The sequence below is a fragment of the Hyla sarda genome, chromosome 1 (genome assembly GCF_029499605.1).
Source record: "Hyla sarda isolate aHylSar1 chromosome 1, aHylSar1.hap1, whole genome shotgun sequence".
Lineage (NCBI taxonomy): Eukaryota > Metazoa > Chordata > Amphibia > Anura > Hylidae > Hyla > Hyla sarda.
In genome coordinates, this window is record NC_079189.1 from 372,465,238 (window position 1) to 372,480,292 (window position 15,055).

The window sequence follows — 15,055 nt, forward strand, 5'->3', positions numbered from 1 at the left end:
GAATGAGCAACACCATTGTTAAGGGTAAGTTCACAAGCAGAATTCTGTGGTGTGAACTTAACATTAGTGTGAATGGGTCTCCGCGAGACCCGTTCACACTGTGGAATTTCAGCAGTGGACAATTCTGCCGCTGAAATTTTTCCACGCAAAGAAATAACATGTTCATTCTTTGCAGATTCCGTGAGCACTGCATAGCTGTCAATGGTGACGACTCAGTGCCCCACGGCCCTAGCGCCAAAGTATTTTCGGCAATGGCCACCAGACGGAATCTCCCGTGAATTCAGCGAGCAGAGATTCCGCAGTGTGAACGCACCTTTAGGCGGAAATTTTAAAGCGGATTTTCCGTTCACAAATTCCCAAGTATGAATTTGTGAACGGAAACCCATTCACTATACTATACATTTTAGTAAGCAGAATTTCTGCCAGCAATTTCAAAGCGGAATTGCAGGCGGAAATTCCGTAGTGTGAGCCTAGCCCAACCATGACACAACAGAGCCTGCTGTAAAACTTCCGAGCACACCACCAACAGTACTGTATGCTACAATGTGGCCTTACAGCGTACTGAAGCAAAACAATTTATAAGAATGGACCCGGCCGTTCACATTGTCTGCCTCTTCACGCGTTTCCCCGCACTTGTGGCGGTGCGGTTTCCTCCAAGCACATAGCCGGCGGACGTCCTTCATAACACAACTTGTGTGACTTCCCCACCACACATGGGGCGGGAGGAGCTGTGGGGAGGGCGCTGTGCTGGGGGAGGCCCGGGTGTACTGCGCATGAGGAGATAGGGGCGGGCTCGGCTGTGGCAGCAGTGGAGGGTTATCTGTGGGGACAGCGGGGGTGACACCCGGGAGCAGGCGGACACCATGGTGTTTGAGTCCTTGGTGGTGGATGTGCTGAACCGCTTCCTGGGGGACTATGTGGTGAATCTGGACAGCTCACAGCTCAAGTTGGGCATATGGGGCGGTAAGTGACACACCCGTACAGCGACATAACATCACACTGCTGCCGACATGTGGCCCCCGCACCGGAGTGCAGCACTGATGACTGCTGCTGATCATATGTTTATTGCTCGCACATAGGTGACAAGTGTGTGTGTGTGTGTGTGTCACGGTATTACAAGTCATTTTTCCTCAAAAGAACCGCATGTCTTGTAATGTTTAACCTGTAACCCTTATGCATAATATTTAGCAGTTCTGTTGTGTCACTTCAAATGTCACGTGGGCCCCAGAGATGTCATGTGTGTGTGTGTGTGTGTGTGTGTGTGTGTGTGTGTGTGCTAAAAAGTCACCTGTGTGTGCCCAGTAAGTGTACTGTAAGTGCCCAGAAATGTCATGTGTGAACCCAGAAATGACATATGTACATGCCCAGAATAATTCTGTACCCAGAAATATCGTGTGTGTGTGTCTTGGAGTCACGTGTACCCAAAAGTCACTGTGTGTGTGCCCAGAAGAGTCATGTGTGTACCCAGAAATATCGTGTGTGTGTGTGTGTGTCTTGGAGTCACATGTGTACCCAAAAGTCACTGTGTGTGTGTGCCCAGAAGAGTCATGTGTGTACCCAGAAATGTTGTGTGTGCCCAGAGTTGTCATATGTGCGCTCAAGTCACCTGTGTGTGTGCGCCCAGAAGTCACGTTAATGCCCAGAAATCACATGTGTGTGGCCAAAAACATCATGTGCCCAGAAATGCCATATATGTGTTGCTTGAAAAGTCACATGCTTGTACCCAGAAATGTCACGTGTACCCCCAGAAATGTCACCTGGATGGGTGTCCAGAAGAGTGATGTGTATGTGTGCCCAGAAATGTCATGTGTATGTGTGCCCAGAAATGTCATGTGTATGTGTGCCCAGAAATGTCATGTGTGTGTGCCCAGAAATGTCATGTGTGTGTGTGCCCAGAAATGTCATGTGTGTGTGTGCGCCCAGAAATGTCATGTGTGTGTGTGCCCAGAAATGTCATGTGTGTGTGTGCCCAGAAATGTCATGTGTGTGTGTGCCCAGAAATGTCATGTGTGTGTGTGCCCAGAAATGTCATGTGTGTGTGTGCCCAGAAATGTCATGTGTGTGTGTGCCCAGAAATGTCATGTGTGTGTGTGCCCAGAAATGTCATGTGTGTGTGTGCCCAGAACAGTTACATGGTTTGAGTGCCCAGGAATGTCACATGTGTGCCTAGAAATGTCACCTGTGTGTGCGCCCAGAACAGTTACATGGTTTGAGTTCCCAGGAATGTCATGTGTGTGTGTGTGCGTCTAGAAGAGTCACCTGTGTGTGTGCCCAGAACAGTTACATGGTTTGAGTGCCCAGGAATGTCATGTGTGTGTGCGCCTAGAAGAGTCACCTGTGTGTGTGCCCAGAACAGTTACATGGTTTGAGTGCCCAGGAATGTCATGTGTGTGTGCGCCTAGAAGAGTCACCTGTGTGTGTGCCCAGAACAGTTACATGGTTTGAGTGCCCAGGAATGTCATGTGTGTGTGCGCCTAGAAGAGTCACCTGTGTGTGTGCCCAGAACAGTTACATGGTTTGAGTGCCCAGGAATGTCACATGTGTGCCTAGAAATGTCACCTGTGTGTGTGCCCAGAACAGTTACATGGTTTGAGTGCCCAGGAATGTCACATGTGTGCCTAGAAATGTCACCTGTGTGTGCGCCCAGAACAGTTACATGGTTTGAGTGCCCAGGAATGTCACATGTGTGCCTAGAAATGTCACATAAGCCTCTTGACACAGTGGTCTGACCTGTCCTGATAGCTGTGATAATATATTGACTTCTGAGGTAAGGACCTGTTCTCACCTGCAGTCAAGGCTCACCTTGGGGTCCCTTTGGCAGCACTGTATGATGGATTCAGCAGATTGGCGTGACTTCTGTCTGACCAGTGGCACTCCCCCTGATCAGCTTATTATTACCTATCCTAACATTTGGAGATTGGAATCCCCTTGGGAACATATATATGCTGTAGATTTGATTGTGTTCATTTATTTGCTTTGATATTAATAAAATCCACAGCAGATATGGAACATCCTATGGGTTGTTGTCTTTTAAGTTTGTATAGAAATGAGCAACTACATAAAAGTATGGGGGAGGTTTATCAACCTGGGGGAGGGGAATAGTGGAGCAGTGGCCCAAAGCAACCAATCAGAATGCAGCTTTAATTCTTTAGAGGCCTCTCAAAAAAATGAAAGCTAAAATCTGATTGTTACTATGAGGAACTACTCCATTGTTCCTCTGCACAAGGTTTGATTAATCTCCCCCTGTCACTTATCAGTCTATTACATCAGATTCATTGTCATTTATCTGATTGGCTCATACACATCTATACACTAGCCGTACATCGCAGGGGTGTGGACATTTCTAAAATAACCACTTGTTCAAGGGACTAAAACGGAGCAGAATCTACTTGTCCCTAATAAAAATCCACCTGTCCTGCTACAAAATAATTTTAACCCAAATAGTATGGAAGTAATATCAATAAAAAAAACTTCATAGGCAGACCAGTATGTCACCCCATTAGGTGGATAGGGCCTCTGATAAGTAAGTCCGCCCCATTAATGGAATACTGCAGTGCAAAATAACTTATCCTGACCGCTGGGAAACCCCTCCCCCTGATCTTTTGTAAGGGGCCCCGGCGGGAATGGGGGTTTGTCCGCATGACGCAGCGACCGACATGCACCCCCTCCCCCCCCAATGTATCCCATAGATACATGGTGGGGGCATTTCAGCAGCCTTGTCATGCAGGGAAGGAACATTCCCTTCATGCTTTCTGCTGGGGCCTCATACAAGAGATGGGGGGGGTTGTCCCAGCAGTCAGACCCCCGCAATCTATCACTTATGGGGAAAAGTTATTTTGCACTACAGTATTCCTCTAAGTAGGTATGTCCCTTTATCAGGTAGGGATCAAGTAGGGCCCCCTGCGCCATTATGTTACCCCGCCCCCCCCTCTGATGCCCCCTGCACCATTATATTCCCCCCCTGTGCCATTATATTCCCCCCCCCCTGATGCCCCCTGTGCCGTTGTATTCCCCTCCCCCTCCTGATGCCCCCTGCGTCATTATATTCCCCCCCCTCTGATGCCCCCTGCGTCATTATATTCTTCCCTCCCCTCTGATGCCACCTGCGTCATTATATTTCCCCCCCCCTTCCCTCTGATGCCCCTCGTGTCATTATATTTCAGCCCAACCCCCTCCCCTCTCCTGTACAGCATTATTTACTAAACCTCACCTCCTCTCTGATCCCCTGCTACCTGTCCGCCCCCAGGTGCGCTTCGGCAGGCTCAGGAGCTCGGCAGTCACTGTTGTTACTGGACCTCATCCTCAGTCCGGTCGGAGGGGCGTGCGATGAGTGACGTCATCGCACGCGCCTACACCGGGACGCTGTCGTCCTGCACGGCTCGCTATAGGCTGTAGTGCACAGCTGCAGTCTATAGGAGTTTAGTTGCAGGGCAAAACAGATTGGCCCGTTATATGTGAATTCTTTAGGCATTTAGCCCTGCTTGCCCGAAGCAGGGCTAAATGCCTGAAGAATTCACCTGCCCGACACCCGGAACTGCATGTCCCGGGCGTCGGGCGATTTAATTTCCACACCCCTGCATCGGGAGAAGCATTTAAACATATCCCTGGAATACCCAAAGACTTCTTTTATGCCAGTATAGTCAAAAGTATGTCACTTTTGGTTACATTTTGTCCCCTGTACAAAATGATTATGATTTTTGTGGTATAGAAATGTTCTGTAAACTACACTTTTCTCTACCACAAAATAATTGTATGTTGTGATTTAAGTCTACGTTTGTGTATGTTTTAAGGAAATCTGTAATCAGTGTCACATGCACTAACCTGTCGGTACCAACAGGTAGTGCAGGTGACACTGATGACAGCGACCGGATTCTGTTCCGTGCTGTGGTTCTCCAGCCATCCTCTTTGGTATCTTCCACTACGGGCCCGACTTCGAGCATGCTAGGAGCTTAGTGACATCACTGCTGCTGTTCTCTGCTCGGTCTTGCTGCTAGCAAACAGCAGCGGTGATGTCACTAAGCTCTTCCCATACTCCAAGTGAAAAACACAATTGGACCTGGGATGGAGGATTGGCTTAAAGGGGTACTCCAGGGCCAAAACATCTTATCTCGCATCCAAAGGATAGGGAATAAGATGTCTGATCGCGGGGATTCCGCCGCTGGGGACCCCCGCAATCTGTCATTCAGCACCCACCCTTGCGAGCTCTCCGAAGCGCTGGAGGCTCCAAGTGTGTAGCGTGACAACAATGGGGCCGGAGTATTGTGCCATCATACCTCCTCCCATAGACTTGCATTGAGGGGGCGGGGCTTCACACTGGGGAGTCGCGACGTCACGATACTCCGGCCCCGTGGGCGGCACGCTGCGCACTTGGAGCCTCCAGCGTTGCAGAGATCTTGCAAAGGTGGGGGCTGAACGACAGATTGCGGGGGTCTCCAGTGGCGGGATCACCGCAATCAGACATCTTATCCCCTATCCTTTTGGATAGGGGATAAGATGTATTAGGGCTGGAGTACCCCTTTTAATCAATAGTACATTTTGATCAAGTGATCAGATAATCTTTGTTTTCCCATCCACTAGTATAGATTAAAATATAACGATTATATGCTTTAGAGTGGGACATACTATTGGGTCAAAGTGGGACATCATATCGGGAGGTTAGGAAAACCCATGTTAATTTTAAAGGGGTTAGCCAGCATAAGGTGATTTTAGTACGTACCTTGCAGACAGTAATGAACATGCTTAGGAAGGATCTGCACTTGTCTTGGGGCTAAATGGCTATGTTGTGAGATTACCATAATACTGTGCTAGCTGTTTGTGAACCAGTATTTCCTGTTTGATTTTTTTTTTTTTTTTTTTTACTACAAATCCAACAATGCCATCTTCCTCCATAACTGAAACATAAATGAGCTGCATCCATTCAAATCAGTGTGGTTTTCAATTGGGGTGCCTACAGCTGTTGCATTAGTTGCAGATTGATCCCTCCACCCATTGAAGGAGACTAGGGAGTCAGGTCTTGGCCGCATTGCAAGCTGGGAAAAATCTGAGACAACAGTCATTTTGTATGCTGGTAAAAATAAGTATTGGGGTGAAAATCACAGAAGAATTGTGAGAAAACCGTTACACACAAGTACAAACATTATTATGAACTACACTAACTTTACAGCCCCCGTAGCATAGTCAAATAAAAAAAAAATCCTGGAATACCTCTTTAATATCAGCCACTTGTCCCAAGTTTATACCCAGGCAGTAGTGGCACTTGTATAATCCAAAAAGTATTGTATACCGATGAGACCAGTGGGTGAAAGTTTTTAATCCATTTGAGGCAAATAAAAGTTATATTTTAATTAGGGATCGACCGATTATCGGTTTGGCCGATATTATCGGCCGATACTCACGATTTTGGACATTATTGATATCGGCAATTACCTTGCCGATAATGCCCCGGCCCAAGACCACCACCGCAGCTGCCCCATTGCCTCCCCCATCCCCGGTTTTATAATTACCTGTTCCCGGGGTCCGTGCTACTTGTTGCTCCTGCGGCACGCTGGGCAGCGCAATGACGAGTGGCGTCCTCAACGCGACGTCACCGTCAGTGCGCACAGTGATAGCTCAGGACGCCGCCGGAGCCAGAAGTAGCGTGGGCCCCGGGAACAGGTAATTATAAAACCGGGGATGGGGGAGGCAATGGGGCAGCTGCAGTGGTGGTTAGACTAGGGAGGGCCCAGGAGAGAAGCGGCGGTCTCTGGCCCCGCAAAAGCCGCTGCAGTTCATTGATTTAAAGCGCCCGCTTTAAATCATTGATCTGCAGCGGCTTCTGCAGGGCCGAGTGGGGGAGGGTGGGGGGGAAATAGCTTATACCGATATTCCGGTATAAGTTATTGGCTATCGGCCTGAAAGGTCACAGATTATCGGTATCGGCCCTAAAAAATCAATATCGGTCGATCCCTAATTTTAATCTATACTAGGGGATGGGAAAACAAGGATTATCTGTGATCACTTAGTGATCAAAATGTACTCATGCTTCAAGTTGGGCCTAGAGCAGAAGAGCCACAGCATGGAACGGGACCAGGTAAGTATCGTTGTCATCAGTGTCAAACTGATGACAGACGTCTTGTTTTTTTGTTTAATGGTTATAAATTGTTACAAAAACAAAAAGTAGAGTGTTTAAAACATATGCAATTGAAGCCAAACATATAAAATAAAAACGTGCAGCATTGTCTTGTTTTAGTACATATGTTTGTGGTATATGTCAGACATGTGTGTGGTACAGATTTGAACGTAGCCTTAGGCTATGAGCACAAACAGATTTTGTTTGCCCACAAAAAGTGACCCCTCTTTTTCCCACCTCCATGTTTCAGTTTTTGTGGTATTTTTTCCCCAGAAATATTTTGCATTAGTATAGTTATTTTTATGTGGCAATAGTTTTCTCGTTACAAGTCATGTGACTTAAAGATTTATGGAAGAACTAGCTGAGTACTCGGTGCTGCCCGGTTTTTCCTACCTTATCCGTGTGGGGGAAAAGCAACAAAGGAGGAAGCTTTTGTCCTCATGTCCCGTCCTCATATGGTGCTGCGTTGTGGTAAAGATATTGTAAGCTGAAAATATAAGGGGCGTGGCTTAATATGTAGGCGTGTCTTTGTGAGATAGGGTGTGGCTTACCAGCCAGACTGACTGGCTGTCCGGGCATGCTGGGAGTTTTGCAACATCTGGAGGGCCACAGTTTGAAGACCTCTGCATTAACCCCTTCCATGTTAAAAGTTCAAATCACCCCCTTTTCCTATATAAAAACATGTAAACATAATAAAAATAAACATATTTGGTATCGCTTCGTGCGTAATTGTACAAACTATTAAAATATAACATTAAGTATCCCGTACGGTAAATGTAAAAAAAATATCAAACCACAGATTTGCAATTTTTATAATATCCCAGAAAAAAAAAGTTAAAAAGCGATTAAAAAGTCAGATTAATACCAAAATGGTACCGATACAAAAAACAGATTATGGCGCAAAAAATGAGCCCTCATACAGCCTGGTATGCGGGAAAAAAAATAAAGGGGTTAAAAAATGCCAATTAAAAAACAACTTGAAGAAGTTCAGAATTAGTAAAACATGACGTAAATGATACAAATCTGGTATCGCTGTAATCAGGCGCCTAAAGTATAAAACTAACATGTTACCTCAACCACAAGGTAAATGGCGCAGAAAAGAAAAACCTCCAAATCTGCAAAATTATCTTTTACTATTTCAATTTCACTTCCCTTAATAAATATAAATATGTATAATATTTTATTTTTCTTGGTTCAGAGAATATGTTATTGAAAAATTAAAAGGTATCATTATGTAGGTAGTTATAATTATAGTAGGTAGTTATGGCTATTATAGGGCGAGAAGGAAAAAATTTGAGCGTAAAAGCGAAAATTGGCCCGGACAAGTCATGAGGGACAAGTAGATTTTGCTCCATTTTAGTCCCGTGGACAAGTAGTTTTTTATAAAATTTCCACACCCCTGCACTTTGTGGCAGACTGTACAAAAGGGGTACTCCAGGATACGCCCAGAATGCCGACATTGCCGATTTAAGTTGTTCTAAAAATGGGGGAACACTTATCCCAGCTTGCTCAGTGGGCTGATCAGGACCACTGCAACAAAATTGCAGTGTTCCGATCAGCTGAGAGGACAGCAGGAGGTCCCTTACCTGTCTCCACGCCATCCGATTAGCGTTCCAAGGCTCCAGTCAGCCATGGCAGGCTGGAGCAATCATGCACCAATAAGGGTGCATTTACATTACAGTTCCCGTATACAATTTATAGCACACGTTTGCATACAGTTTTGTCAGTTGTTAAAGGGGTACTCCGGTGCTTACACATCTTATCCCCTATCCAAAGGATAGGGGATAAGATGCCTGATCGCGGGAGTCCCGCAGCTGGGGACGCCCGTGATCATGCACGCGGCACCCTGTTTGTAATCAGTCCCTGGAGCGTGTTCGCTCCGGGACTGATTACGGCCGACCGCAGGGCCAGCAGCGTGTGACGTCACGCCCCCGCCCCCGTGTGACGTCACGCTCCGCCCCTCAATGCAAGCCTACGGGAGGGGGCGTGATAGCTGCGGGACCCGCCATCAGGAATCTTATCTCCCTTAAGATGTGTAAGCACCGGAGTACTTTGAATCCCTCCCCCATAAACATATGTGGTGTCACTGCGTATGTAAATGCCCGAACAAGTAAAATTTATTGTAAATTAAACCACTTGGTCAATGGCGTACAAGGGGGAAAAAAAAGCTCAGTTTTACTGCAAAGTGAATGACGGAAAAACGAAATCTCTCAAAGTTATGGGGTGTGTTGCTCACTACTACAACCCCTGTCATGTTTCCTTACTGTCTCTAAAACTTTGTAAAAGTGCTCCTTCCTCCTATTTATTTCCTATACTTAACCCCCTAAGGACAACGTATGTAAATGTACGTCCTATATGGTCCGCCTGCTGTTGCCGATAACACTGATCAGTGCTATGCCTATGCGTAGCACTGAACAGTATTAGAATTCCTATGATTTCTATAAATAGTCCCTATGGGGATATAAAAAGAGAAAAGTAAAAATTGTGAAAAGCCACTACTCCAATAAAAATTTAAATGCCACTTTTTTCCCCTTTTACTTAAAAAAGCATTCAAAAAAATGTAATAATCATATTTGGTATCGGCGTGTGTGCGTAAATGTCTGAACTATGAAAATATAATGTTAATGATCACGTACGGTGAACTACGTAAACGTAAAAAGTCTGAAATTGCTGCTTTTTGGCCACATCACATCCCAGAGAAATTAAATAAAAAGTGATGAAATAGTCATATTTACACAAAAGTGGTACCGATAAAAACTACAGATCATGGTGCAAAAAATGAGCCCTCAACTGTCCAGAGTAGAAGCAAATCCCCATAGCAAACCTCTCCTGCTCAGGACAGTTCCTAAAATGGACAGAAGTGTCAGCAGCGAGCACTGTGGTCAGACAAAAAGGAAATTCAAAAAGAAAAGATCTTCCTGTGGAGCATACAGCAGCTGATAAGTACTGGAAGGATTTAAATTTTTAAATAGAAGTAATTTACAAATCTGTTTAACTTTCTGGCACCAGTTGATTTAGAAAAAAATGTTTTCTAGTGGAGTACCCCTTTAACCCCTTAACCTCTTAAGGACCCATGACGTATGCATACGTCATGAGTCCCGGTCCTGCGATATAACGCGGGGTCACACGGTGACCCCGCATCATATCGCGGCGGGCCCGGCGTCATAGTGAAGCCGGGACCCGCCTCTAATAGCGCGCGGCACTGATCGCTGTGCCGCGCGCTATTAACCCTTTAGCCGCGTGCTCAAAGCTGAGCCGCGCGGCTAAAAACGAAAGTAAAAGTGCCCGGCTAGCTCAGGGAGCTGTTCGGGATTGCCGCGGTATAATCGCGGCATCCCGAACAGCTGTAGCACAGGAGGAGGTCTTCTTACCTTCTCCTGTGCTGTCCGATCGCCGAATGAATGCTTCAAGCCTGAGATCCAGGCTTGAGCATTCAATCGCCGAAAACACTGATTGATCCATTCCTATGGAGATGGATCAATCAGTGTAAAAGATCAGTACATGCAATGTTATAGCCCCCTATAGGAGCTATAATATTGCATAAGAAAAGTGTAAAAAAAATCATTAACCCTTTCAATTATCCCTTCCCCTAATAAAAGTTTGAATCACCCGGCATTTCCAAAAATAAAAAAAACATTATGTAAATAATAATAAAAATAAACATATGTGGTATCACCGCGTGCGGAAATGTCCGATTTATAAAAATATACTGCTTTTTAAACCGCTAGTTCAATGGCGTACGCGCAAAAAAATTCCAAAGTCCAAAATAGCGCATTTTTGATCACTTTTTATACCACAAAAAAGTGAATAAAAAGTGATCAAAACGTCTGATCAGAACAAAAATGGTACCGCTAAAAACTTCAGATGACGGCGCAAAAAATGAGTCCTCAAAGCGCCCTGAACACAGAAAAATAAAAAAGTTATAGGGGTCAAAAGATGACCATTTTAAACGTATAAATTTTCCTGCATGTATTCATGATTTTTTTCGGAAGTGATACAAATTCAAACCTATACAAGTAGGGTATCATTTTAACCGTATTGACCTACAGAATAAAGATAAGGTATCATTTTTGACAAAAAATGTACTGCGTAAAAATAGAAGCCCCCAAAACTTACAAAATAGTGTTTTTTCATCAATTTTGTCGCACATTGATTTTTTTTTCCCGTTTCACCGCAGATTTTTGGGTAAAATGACTAATGTCATTACAAAGTAGAATTAGTGACGCAAAAATTAAGCCATTATATATAATTTTAGGTGAAAATTTTTAAGAGTTATGATTTTTTAAAGTTAAGGAGGAAAAATTGAAAATGAAAAAACGGAAAAAGCCCGGGTCCTTTTAAAAATAAAAGGTCAGAAGGCCAGGATCAGTCTAGAAATATTTTGCAACAGCCCCTTTGTCCTCTAGTCGACCGAGTCTCAGCCTCTTTAAGTACCCCAAACGAGTCCTTTAACCCCTTAAGGACCCAGCCAATTTTCACCGTAGGACCCGGCCATTTTTTGCGCATCTGACCACTGTCACTTTAAGCATTAATAACTCTGGGATGCTTTTACTTTTCATTCTGATTCTGAGATAGTTTTTTCGTGACATATTTTACTTTGTTAGTGGTAAAATTTTGTTAATGCTTGCATCATTTCTTGGTGAAAAACTCCAAAATTTGATGAAAAAATTGAAGCTTTTGCATTTTTTTTTAACTTTGAAGCTCTCTGCTTATAAGGAAAATGGATATTCCAAATAAATTATATACTGAGTCACATATACAATATGTCTACTTTATGTTTGCATCATAAAGTTGACATGTTTTTACTTTTGGAAAACATCAGAGGCTTCAAAGTATAGCAGCAATTTTCCACAAAATTTTCTAAATCAAAATTTTTCAGAGACCAGTTCAGTTTTGAAGTGGATTTGAAGGGCCTTCTTATTAGAAATATCCCATAAATGACCCCATTATAAAAACTGCGCCCCTCAAAGTATTCAAAATGACATTCAAAAGGTTTGATAACCCTTTAGGTGTTTCACAGGAGTAGCAGCAAATTGAAGGAGAAAATTCTAAATCTTAATTTTTTACACTGGCTTGTTCTTGTAGACCCAGTTTTTGAATTTTTACAAGGGGTAAAAGGAGAGAAATCTTCCTAAAATGTGTAACCCAATTTCTCTCGAGTAAGGAAATACCTCATGTGTATGTCAAGTGTACGGCGAGCGCAGTAGAGGGCTCAGAAGGGAAGGAGCGACAGTGGGATTTTAGAGAGTGAGTTTTTCTGAAATGGTTTTTGGGGGGCATGTCACATTTAAGATGCCCCTATGGTGCCAGAACAGAAAAAAAAAACACATGGCATACTAGTGAGCCTTAACACCCCACAGGTGTTTGACGACTTTTCGTTTAAAGTTGGATGTGTAAATGATTTTTTTTTTTACTAAAATGCTAGTTTTCCCCCAAATTTTACATTTTTACAAGGGGTAATAGGCGAAAATGCCCCCCAAGATTTGTAACCCCATCTCTTCTGAGTATGGAAATACTCTGTGTGGACGTCAAGTGCTCTGCTTGTGCACTACAATGCTCAGAAGAGAAGGAAATTTTGCTGAAATGGTTTTTGGGGGCCAGTATTGCATTTAGGAGGCCCCTATGGTGCCAGAACAGCGCAAAAAAAAAACACATTGCATACTACCGTATTTATCGGGGTATACCACGCACCGGCCTATAACACGCACCCTCATTTTACCAAGGATATTTGGGTAAAAAAAGTTTTTTTACCCAAATATCCATGATAAAATGAGGGTGCGTGTGTGCGCGTGTATACCCCGATACACCCCCAGGAAAGACAGGGGGAGAGAGGCTGTCGCTGCCCGCTTCTCTCCCCCTGCCTTTCCTGGGGTCTAGAGCGCTGCTGTCAGCCCTTTTCACCTCCTGGTTATCGGCGCCGCTGCCCGTTCTGTCCCCCTGACTATCGGTGCCGGCGCCGATAGCCAGGGGGAGAGAAGCGGCGCCGACAGCCAGGGGGAGAGAAGGGGCAGCGTCACCGATTGCCGGCGCCGCTGCCCCGTTGCCTCCCCCCATCCCCGGTGGCATAATTACCTGAGTCGGGTCCGCGCTGCTCCAGGCCTCCGTCGTGCGTTCCCAGCGTCGTTGCTACGCGCTGAACGTTCAGCGCGTAGCAATGACGCCGGGGACGCACGACGGAGGCCTGGAGCAGCGCGGACCCGACTCAGGTAATTATGCCACCGGGGATGGGGGGAGGCAACGGGGCAGTGGCGCCGGCAATGGGTGCCGCTGCCCCTTCTCTCCCCCTGGCTGTCGGCGCCGCTTCTCTCTCCCTGGCTATCGGTGCCGGCACCGATAGTCAGGGGGACAGAACGGGCAGCGGCGCCGATAACCAGGGGGTGAAAAGGGCCGACAGCAGCGCTCTAGACCCCAGGAAAGGCAGGGGGAGAGAAGCAGGCAGCGACGGCCTCTCTCCCCCTGCCTTTCCTGGGGGTGTATCGGCGTATAACACGCACACAGACTTTAGGCTAAAAATTTTAGCCTAAAAAGTGCGTGTTATACGCCGATAAATACGGTATTTTGGAAACTACACCCCTCAAGGAACGTAACAAGGGGTACAGTGAGCCTTAACACCCCACAGGTGTTTGACGACTTTTTGTTAAAGTTGGATGTGTAAATGAAGAAACTATTTTTTTCCCACTGAAATGCTGTTTCCCCCCCCCCCAAATGTAACATTTTTACAAGGGGTAATAGGAGAAAATGACCCCCAAAATTTGTAACCCCATTTCTTCTGAGTATGGTAATACCCCATGTGTGGTCGTCAAGTGCTCTGCTGGCGAACTACAATGCTCAGAAGAGGAGGAGCACCATTGAGCTTTTGGAGAGAGAATTTGTTTGGAATGGAACTCGGGGGCCATGTGCATTTACAAAGCCCCCCGTGGTGCCAGAACAGGGGACCCCCCCACATGTGACGCCATTTTGGAAACTACACTCCTCACAGAATGTAATAAGGGGAGCAGTGAGTATTTACACCTCACTGGCGTTTGACAGATCTTTGGAACAGTTGGCTGTGCAAATGAAAAATTAAATTTTTCATTTTCACGGACCACTGTTACAAAAATCTGTCAGACACCTGTGGGGCGTAAATGCTCACATTACCCCTTATTACATTACATGAGGGGTGTAGTTTCCAAAATGGGGTCACATGTGGGGGGGGGGGGGGTCCATTGTATTGTTCTGTCACTATGGGGGCTTTGTAAACACACGTGGCCTTCAATTCCGGAAAAATTTTCTCTTCAAAAGCCCAATGGTGCTCCTTCTATTCTGAGCATTGTAGTTCACCCGCAGAGCACTTTACATCCACATATGGGATATGTTCTTACTCAGAAGAAATGGGGTTACAAATTTTGGGGGGTCTTTTTTTCCTATTTTCCCTTGTGAAAATGAAAAGTTTAGGGTAACACCAGCATTTTTGTTAAAATATTTTTTTTTTCATTTTCCCATCCAACTTTAAAGGGGTACTCCTGTGAAAACCTTTTTTCTTTTAAATCAACTGGTGGCAGAAAGTTAAACATATTTGTAAATTACTTCTATTAAAAAATCTTAATCTTTCCAGTACTTATTGGCTGCTGAATGCTACAGAGGAAATTCCTTTCTTTTTGTAACACTGATGACATCACGAGCACAGTGCTCTCTGCTGACATCTCTGTCCATTTTAGCAACCATGCATAGCAGATGTTTGCTAAGGGCAGCATGGTGGCTCAGTGGTTAGCACTGCTGCCTTGCAGTGCTGGGGACTTGGGTTCAAATCCCACTAAGGACAACAATAAAGTGTTATTATATTATATATATTATTATATATATATATTATATTATTATAATAACGTCAGCAGAGAGAACTGTGCTCGTGATGTCATCAGAGAGCATTCCAAAAGAAAAGAATTTCCTCTGTAGTATTCAGCAGCTAAT

General features: G+C 45.0%; 1 protein-coding gene across 1 annotated transcript in view; it reads left to right on the forward strand.

Annotated features, from left to right (window-relative positions):
- The first annotated feature begins 783 nt into the window (after positions 1–783).
- VPS13A (vacuolar protein sorting 13 homolog A) overlaps positions 784–15,055 on the forward strand; it is a 350,725-nt gene continuing 336,453 nt past the window's right edge. The window contains exon 1 of the mRNA XM_056523518.1: positions 784–963. Coding sequence (XP_056379493.1) covers positions 864–963 — 100 coding nt within the window. The 5' untranslated portion in view covers positions 784–863. The remainder of the gene's footprint in view (positions 964–15,055) is intronic.